General features: G+C 37.1%; 1 protein-coding gene across 1 annotated transcript; it reads left to right on the top strand.

The window, feature by feature from the left end:
• Window positions 1–360: 360 nt before the first annotated feature.
• Ing5 (inhibitor of growth protein 5) lies at window positions 361–4776 on the top strand. The gene has a single exon (XM_089736972.1). It carries the CDS (start codon window positions 2039–2041, stop codon window positions 2861–2863), a length of 825 nt encoding a protein of 274 aa, XP_089593098.1. The 5' UTR covers window positions 361–2038; the 3' UTR covers window positions 2864–4776.
• The last annotated feature ends 5329 nt before the right edge of the window (window positions 4777–10105 follow it).

Below are 10105 nucleotides of genomic sequence, written 5' to 3' on the forward strand. Positions count from 1 at the left end.
TCTACAATACTTTCTCATTCCTACTTTACTGGCTATAGAAAGTAAGACAACTCGTAAACAGCTAATATTGACTAAAAAGACGACTAGTCAATGACCGTAAATATCTTGAAATTTGAAATGTGAAAGCTGATCGACCACTTTTTGGCGGGAACGCAAGAATCGCAGTGTAAATTGTTTAATTTACATTTAGTGTTTCTTCAGCTTTGAACATGTTATAATGGTGGCTTATTTAACGTTTAACATCGGTGAAAGTGTACAATTGTGAGTGTAGAAAAGATCATTTAATTCTCAAAAAATTTTTACCATTTTATTGGAACGTCATTTCTTTTGATATCGTTTTTACAAAGTCGACATTGGCAACAATAGCAATATTCAGGAAAAGAATAGACTTTCTGGCGGGAACACGAGGAGTGAGATTGTGCGATTTGTTTTATTTGTCTATTTAGTGTTTCTTCAGGTTTAAGTGTGTAATAATGGTGGTTTATTAACTGTTAAATATCTGTGAATGTGCACAAATGCAGGAAAATGAAACAAAGCCGCTGAACGTAACTTCTCGGGATCCTCCAAAAAGTCCACTGAAAAAGTCTCAGTAATTGACCACCATTTTACTGAGATTATATGTCATCCCATGTCATATCATCTCATCTCATTTCATTTCATTTCATCCCAGTTGATTAATGTGTCAAATTAACCATCTTCATTTCATTTCATTTCACTTCTTAATATTATCATTGTTCGTAAAAATATGAATATAAATTAAAATAAGACATGACTTAAAGGTCTTAGTTACCTGGTCATAAAATCCCTTAAAAAAAGGAAAAGAATAATAATTAATTATAGATCAAATTTCGTACCTACATACTACATACATACAACAGGTTTTGATTATTCTATGGACATAGATATTGTCATTGATATTTTGTGGAAAACGATATCAAAACAAATTTTCACTACCACCCATTTCTTTAATTTTCACTTCTTTAGTAGTCACTCATAGTGGTTGGAATGTTTATGATATTAAAACAGGTCTCCCGATAAGTCTAAATACTCATCTAAGAAGCTAGTTAATTTTTTTCCTAAAATGAAATTATTAGGGATTTTTCGAGCGTGAGAAAATTGCCTATGAATTTAAAATTATGTACCTTGAATTTTAAACTTGCAATTTGCAACATTAGGAAGTTTATTAGGCCACGATCTGATCATTTTAGTCTTTTAGGTGCAAAACAAAAAGGTATCCAAAATATTCAATTTCTAATTTTGAATAACAATTTATTGCTTGACATTATTATCGTACAATAACATGACCTAATAAAAAGATTGCCCGTCCCGTTCTCGTAAATTCGTCAAATGCGACGAAGATTTCTGAGTTACTCGCGAGGTATTCTCAGTGTGTCGTGATTCCGACCCCGTGGCAGATTCAGGGAAACACTGCTCTTGTTAGGGCAGATTTCAGGAAAATTTTTGAGTGACCCGTGAGCTCAAGGTGAAGTCAGAACAGCCCCTCGAGGCTACTGGCAGATATGTAGGTAAATCAAATTAGTAACGATTGTTTCTGTTTGGTAAAAACGTACGTGAAACACAAGATTTCAATAATTTTGTTTTTGTTTTTAACAGTTTTTTTTATTATAAATAAATTTACTTTGCAAATTAATGGTACAAATATGTATACAGGTACCTAATTATTATTTGATTAATTTTGAATCACTCTTGCAGGAAATAGGTTTTGGTAGGTACATACCTACAAATTAAAACTAATCACTAATCAGGAAACGAAGAATCTATTAGTGTAAAACATGGCAACATTGAAATGTTCGCTTGTTTGAGCTTGAAAGAAAATTGCAAGTGAATTGTAATGAAGTGTTCTTAGATTTTGAATTTTAATTATAAAACAAAAGAGCATTAGCAGTACCGTATAGTTAAGTTTATGAATAGTGATAGAAAATATTTTTCTAGACATAGCTATAAGGTAAACATTTGAGTTTTCTGTTATACTACTTTCATTTATTGTCAAAGTGTCGCACGCACAAATTTTATCAAAATGACTTCTGCTCTTTATTTGGAGCATTATTTGGACAGTCTACAGCACTTGCCGATTGAACTGCAAAGAAACTTCAAGTTGATGAGAGATTTGGATGACCGCGCTCACGGGTTAATGAGAACCATTGACCTTATGGCCGATGAGTTGCTTCCAAGTATTCCAAAAATGGATGAAGAAACAAAAAAAGAAAAGGTGAACACTATTCAAGGATTATTCAATAAAGCTAAAGAGTATGGAGACGATAAAGTGCAACTTGCAATTCAGACCTACGAATTAGTAGACAAGCATATACGTAGACTTGATTCTGACCTCGCGCGTTTTGAGTCTGAAATACAAGAGAAAGTAATGAGTGCTCGTGCAGCTCAACAGGCTGCTGCAGATCAGGAAACAAATCCGGCCACAGCTAAAAAAGGTAGGAAAAAGCATAAAGGTACTGAGAAAGCAGCTGCTACGACTGGTAAAAAGAAGCGTGCCGGAGCCTCCAGTGAAGAAGACGCTGTCGCATCCGGAAGGTCAGCTGCAAAGAAGAAAGTTCAGCGCAAAGGTACCACCACCACAACAAATGTTACAAAAGAACAGGAAGAGACTGCTGATTTGGATTCAGTAGCTGGCATGGCACACCCCAGTGATGTGCTTGACATGCCGGTGGATCCTAATGAACCAACATACTGTCTGTGTCATCAAGTTTCATATGGTGAAATGATTGGTTGTGATAACCCAGATTGCCCAATTGAGTGGTTCCATTTTGCTTGTGTTGATCTGAAAATTAAACCGAAGGGTAAATGGTACTGCCCTAAGTGCACTCAGGATAGAAAAAAGAAATGATCCACAGCTAAACCACCTTTGAAACCCACAGATAAGACTGTTACTCTAAAGAAAGAGGTGAAGTGACTTCCTATAAAAATTAAAATATAATAATAATATATAACTCCCAACCATATAAGGAATTGTGATTTTATTATTATTATAGTTATTGTAGTCTAATGAGTCCATACTGTTGTGTAAGTCATATGACATTAAATAAATCTTACTGCATTCATAAAGTGATACGTCATTAACACCTTACCAGTGACATTTTAATCACTTGAAACCAAAAGGTAGAGATCTTTTAAAAACAAATAGATTTGTTTTGTTATGTGTGATAGTAGGACTCATGACTACTACTTAAAGCTGTAGTGCCAATAAATTAAATATAGATTATTGCAGAATCTGAAATATTACATTAATATTGCATAATATATTCTCAAATTATAAAGGCATTAAATACATGTTAAAATGCATCATTAATACATTGTTTACTGAAAACAATTTCTATTATTTTATAGAAATGAAAACATGACAATAAATTAACACCATTTTACAATTTATACAGCTATCAAGTAATTGTTGAAATAATTTGTTAAACAAATAAACAAATGTACATATATTTCACTGAATTTATTTTCAAAACATATAAATTTAGATTTAAGTACCGACATGGTGCCCTAAATAAAATTAAAAAATGATAATTGAATGCAAAATTTATAGTATTTACCTATTTAAGTATATCATCTGAAAGCTATCTAATAAACAAGATCAATTCCAGTTTGATACTGAGATAATTTGACAGATGCAAGAAATAATGTTTTGTAACTCAGTTTTAGTTAAACGTGATATACAATCCATGCGTTTGTTGAATTGTTTAAAGGGCTTTTTAAAAAACCGATTAGATTTTGACAAGACATAAAGCCCCATTACAGAATTTGTATATTTTCAGCTGTAATTATTAAGTTCTGAAAGTAAAGTTTCATGTTCGTAAAGCTTTTGAATATGATAGATTGGTGTGCAGTTGCATATTAAGTTATATGTATTGCTAGTATTGATCAGGGCTAAGCACAATTGAATTAAGATTATTTTAGTTTAATAAGATTAAAAACCAAATAATTGTGTTAGCTATATCACATTATTGAATTTTATTAAAATCAATTTGAGCTTTTACAATTTTTCATCTCTTTTGATTTCTTTCTGCCCTAATATGATTTAAAAAATAGTCTTTTGTGAAAATGCATCGGAAATTAGTTTTGTAAAAGAGACAAATTTATATTTCAAAATTGGTTAAAGTATGCACGCAAATTGGGAACATTTCATTACACTCTCGCACGTCCCTGCTATATTAATAATGCCAGGGATTTTACGTTCACCCTTGTTACTGTAATCATAAAAAAGGGCTTGGTTCAAAGTCTTTCCTTCATCATAGTCGGTTGCTCTTGGCAGAGCGGTCGTGATCATGTGGAATTTTTTCTTTAACCAGATTGAAATTAATTTTTATTTTATTTTTCTAACAGTAAATTTTGATATATGTAGATAGTGAAATTAAATATTGAAACAAGTTATGGCAGTCAATTGAAGCAAATTTATACTGAATATAATGTAATAAGTACATATTGTAATTAGAATTTTTTGAACTGTACATTGTAGTAGATTTTGTATGTATTAGCTAGAAATGTAGAGTTTTTTAAATATTAAATGTTTGTTATTATATGCTTCCAGTTTCGTTGTTTTAAATCGTTCAGTAGAATTTTTGATTGTATTTCATTATTTAAATGTGCTCAATTTGTTTTATCACTTGTTTTTAATCAAATAGCTAACTCAATAAGTTGAATGTAGACATTCAGTAAATGTAGTACCAATAAATGATTTTCAAAAGATTGTAAAATATAATCAAATAATTTATATGATTAAATTTTATTTTATAAATATTTTGTTGATTATCATTGAACCTCTTTATTCATGAGTATGCACCTTTAATAGCATCATCCATCTGTTCGAGTCTTGCTCTAGTCGTAACAATCCCCGTTCCACTGGGTCTAGGAAGATGAGGAAGAGTATGTGCACCTGTGGTTCGCGCGTACGCTTGTGCACGTTAATATATCCTGCGTAACTGACCGCTGACCGGTGTAGTTTTACATCGTGGTCGCTTTTGTTCTGCATTGGGGTAATAGAGCGGATTCGGCAATACCCGGGGTGACCAAGTAGCCCTATTCAGGGAGGCACTGCCGTCCTCGCTCAGCCGGAGAGGGAGCTAGAAAAGGTGTCCTAAACAAATGCTCACTCTAACCCTTATGGAGGGTAGCAACCGCGGTTGCTTCCGCGTGTAAAATTCGCGGTCGAAGCCATAGGAAAAATAATGTTAGTAAATCAACGTCACTGTCGTTTGTCGCGTGGAATGTGCGTGGACTCCTTGACCGTGAGGTAAGTTCCTGTCCCGAACGCAAGACTGCCATTGTAGCTCGGGAGGTTCAGGAGTACCCTATACGCATCTCCGACCGCATTACCACATTACGCCTTCACATGGAACATGACAACTACCTTAATATCATCAGTGTCTATGCTCCTACACTATACAAGTCTGATAAAACAAAGGACAAATTCTACGAGGAATTAACGGACTGCATAGATCGTTTACGCCTGAGAGAACTGATCTTACTCATGGGTGACTTTAACGCCAGAGTAGGACGAGATTACGAAGCCTGGCCTAAAGTTTTAGGTAGTCATAGTGTTGGTAATATGAACAGCAATGGACAACTACTACTTAGCCGTTGAGCACAATTAGACCTTGCAATTACGAGCACTATGTTCAGATTGCCTGCCAAGCACAAGATAACTGGATGCATCCTAGATCGATACATTGGCACCTTATCGGTTACGCTATCGTGCGTCAAAAAGATCTTTCCAAGTTACCCGTGCTATGCGTGGTGCTCATTGTTGGACTGATCAGAGTCTTGTCACACAGTTAGGTCTTCGTCTTCGGCATCCTTGTAGATTCAAAAGCTTAAAACAGAAGTGTCTGAATCTTGAGCGACTCTAAGATATTAACACGAGAGCAAAATATGCCGAAACCTGGAGCACTGCGTTGTTGCTCCTCGATCCAAAATCTGGTTGTTGATACTGTCTGGAAGTCCCTATCTTCTCATATTGTTGACACCGCCACATCTACTCTGGATCTGAGAATCCGAAAACATGAGGACTGGTTTGATGAGAATGATGGGGTACTGATGGATGCTCTATTGACAAACACCGTCGGCTCCTGAGGCGGCACAGTGGAGCACACAATGGTGGAAGTGTTATGGGGATACGTCGTGGTAGCCTGATACTGCGTAAGCTCGTACGAAAAGCGAAAGAGAAATTGTGGTGGGAGAGGGTTTGTCGGATGCAGTGGCTCGCTGATACAAAGCAGCTCGGTGACTTTTATGCTGAGGTGCGAAAATTGCTCGGTGTATCCTGTACGGCAAAGATCCCACTGAGACCGACCAGTCGCGAGGGGCTTCTTATAAGCAGGGAGGAAATACTCAAGCGGTGGGCGGAGCATTTTAACAATTTGCTCAACGTGGATCATTCCGTTAACCTAGACCACGTTCGCTCCTTAGGGGCCATCCATAAAGTACGTCACACGTTAATGGGGAGGGAGGGTATCACCGAAGTGTGACATCGTGTGACAAGGGGCATGGGGGGGTCAATACTTTTGTGACGTCACATGTTAAAATTTAACAAGTTCCATACGATAGTTATTGCCCTAGTGTCGAGTCATACATATTTAAAAGATCGTGTAGCGTATGTGGTTTATATTTTTCCTCATATAAAGCCGCTAATCAACACAAACAATCGCATAAATGATGAAATGATAAATGAATGATGACGATGCTTTATGGATGGAAGAGAATGATGTCGACACTAAGGATGTTCCTGACGTTCAAATTCAGAACGAAAATGAAGTGCCTGATTTACCAGTAATAGCTGATATAAAAGAGTGGATCCAAAGTCCATGGACACTCGATAATTAAGTTTTTTATCTTTAATTAATATAATTAATCGTTTATTATTTTCTAACTAGTCGTTTGTTTTTTCGGTTTTATGAAATGTTGGACTTTATGTTGATTTTATTAGATTATTATTTAATAAAAATAAGAAAAAAATGAAAATAGCTGTTTTCTCTCGATTATTTTTAAATACATACATAAATTTAAAAAATGTGTGACGTCACATCAGGAGGGGGGGGTTATAAAAATGTGACAACCTGTGACAAGGAGGGGGGGAGGGGTTCAAAAGTCCTAAAATTCGTGTGACGTACTTTATGGATGGCCCCTTACCTCAGCAATCTCACGCCCTCGAGCTTGACGAGCCGTTGCTCTTGATGACGTTGCTCTGACTTTTTTTTTCTTTTAACATATTTTCATAAAATTACAATCATTACAGTACATATTAGCTAAATCGTAAAAGTAGTACCTAGATCTAATCTGGATTGCAATCTAAATAGTATGTGCACTCAACAAAACCATATTAATGTGCATAGCTTTGGCTATTGAAAACACAATTGAAATTACAAATATTGACAACTAGCCATTGTTAAATAGGATATCCTTCACTCATTTGACAAATCCCTTGAGTCTAGGTTCAAAGATATCAAGGTTACCTTGACATTTAGCCAAATCATTATACTGCCTGACCATTCTTACCATAGGGTTATAGTATGATATATTATTTTTATATGTACGTAACGCAAAGAGGTTTACCAAATGATTGATAATGAATTCCGGGCTCTGAAGTGGGTTTTGATAGAAATATTCGACAGCAGTTCCATGGAATCTATATGGGAGTGTAAAACTATTATTAAGCAACAGTAAAATAAACGCGCGGTTGGTGTTGACTCCATACCGGGAGAGCTATTGAGGTACGGCGGTGAGGATTTGCGCTTTACCGATGTGGGAACTATTTGTCGTTATGTGGGAACAAGAACAAGTCCCTAACTCTTTTAAGGAATCTCTCGTTCGGGTCCTATATAAGGGCAAAAGTGACCGATCTGATTGCGGTTCTTACTGCGGTATTTCAGTACCTCGGAAAGTCATCGCCAGAGCTCTTCTAAGCCGCTTCAGGGAACTGTCTGTAAAGGTTTTGCCAAAACCTCAGCTTGACTTCCGACCGGACCGTGGTACTTGTAAGGCGGATTTCTTACTGCGTCAGTTGCAAGTAAAAAGCAGATAAGAGAGTCGTAATATGTATCTCTGTTTTGTTGACCTTGAGAAGGCATTCGATAGGGTACCGCGAGAAGCCCTCTGGATAGTGCTGCGGAAACTTGGATGCACAGAGAAGCTTGTGAGACTTGTGAGACTCCTCCATGACGACATGCAGAGTTGTGTCGTTTTAAACGCTGATCAGTCAGAGTTTTTCCCCGTTACCTGTGGAATAAAACAAGGGTGTGTCCTCGCACCTACATTATTCGCGTTATATTTGCAGTCGTAGTTCAGGAAATATTACAGAGAACCCCTGAAGGAATTCGCGTTATCATCATCATTTCAAAGCCAATTACTAATATTTACTCGTAGTAGTTAATCTTTTAGTTTGATTTAGGCGTGAGCTTTTAATAATTCGCATCATATAACATGCGAATAATAATAATAATAATTTTTTTTTAATGAACACTAGTTTTCCCACTAGATGGCGCATTCATTGTTCTATCATTCAACACGAGATGGCACCCTCAGTAGTCCGGTGCGGTTATAACAATATTTTTAAGTTTTAAGAGTGATCTTTTGACCCTTAAATATTTTGTGTCGCATCCTTCACTTCTAATGTTGCACGAACGTCGTTATAATATTGAGGGGTAAGAAGACAGATTTAGTAGAAATCTCCGTCGTCTAGGATTTTCATTATCACTTTAATAAATACCTATACCTACTGTCCTCGTGGGCTAACGTAGACGGCTCAGACTTTGTGCATGTGGTACCGAAGATGGAAACTTAGGTATCAATAATAACAAAAGCCTAATTGTACAAAATCCGTACCAATATACGAAAATAAATTATCAAATACTTTTCACGTTCCCGATAGCGTAAAAGTTAACTCAAATTTGTATGGAGTTGAAACGTGTTCCGTAAGAAATGGCACAACAGCAGAGCGGCGTAAGAAATGTTATTTGGATCATCATCATCACTATGTTTGTCTATTGTTCACTGCTGAACATACGCCTCTGCAACTGGTGTCCAGCGCGGCCGGTCCGTTGCCACCTGCATCCAACGTGACCCAGCGATTTTCACCAGTGTGCTTTGTGCGAGTTTTTTAACGTTCTCCATAGCGCAAAAGTTAGCTCATATTTGTATGGAATGGGATCGTTTCCCTACGACCCTCAGACACAGCCCACTGATTTCTCGCCGGATCTTCTCAGTGGGTCGCGTTTCCGATCCGGTGGTAGATTCTGCGAAGCACGGCTCTTGCTAGGGTTCGTGTTAGCAACGTCGTCAGGTTTGAGTCCCGTGAGCTCACCTACTAGTTAAGGTTACGCTGAAATAGCCTCTCAAGCAACGGCGGATCCAGGGGGGAGGTCATGGGGGTCATGACCTCCCCCTGAGCTAGTTCCAGGACTTGAACTAACTTGGACTAATTGAAGAACATCATGATTTATTTATTATCTATTGTTATAAAAATTAAATTATAAGTTCTTAATTTGCCCACGACTATGTGACCACCTCCTGGCGCCAAAGCTGGATCCGCCCTTGCTCTCAAGGCTACCAGATTAGGTAGAAAAAAAAAAATTTCTTCCCTACGTTTGCCGCTAGGGGCACTGTTCCAACTGCATACAAAATTGGGTTAACTTTTACGCTATCGAGAACGTTACAAAACTCGCACTAAGCACACAGGTCGTCTGTCCATCTGGTAGGTGGTCGTCCCACACTGCGCTTGCCAATACGTGGTCTCCATTCGAGGATCTTTCTGCCCCATCGGCCGTCCGATCTTCGCGCTATGTGACCTGCCCACTGCCACTTCAGCTTGCTAATCCAAACGGGCTATGTCAGCAACTTCGGTTCTTCTACGGATCTCCTCATTTCTGATTCGATCTCGTAGAGAACGTTGTTTAGATAAAAAATATCATTTGAAGAACAAAAAAAAGTTCGTTCTTGTTGCATTTGTCTTTTAACACCTCAATACAATTACGGGGCAACAGACATAATATCAATACATACCGAGTCTGGCCATAAATACTGAGACAAAGGAAAAAAAAAATTCTATTGCAAATAACATTTATTACTTTTACAG

The sequence above is a fragment of the Bombyx mandarina genome, chromosome 03 (genome assembly GCF_030267445.1).
Source record: "Bombyx mandarina strain Sakado chromosome 03, ASM3026744v2".
Classification (NCBI taxonomy): domain Eukaryota; kingdom Metazoa; phylum Arthropoda; class Insecta; order Lepidoptera; family Bombycidae; genus Bombyx; species Bombyx mandarina.

Excerpts from the sequence above, each read along its gene's own strand:
- Ing5 (XM_089736972.1), top strand. The coding sequence starts at position 2,039 with ATGACTTCTGCTCTTTATTTGGAGCATTATTTGGACAGTCTACAGCAC.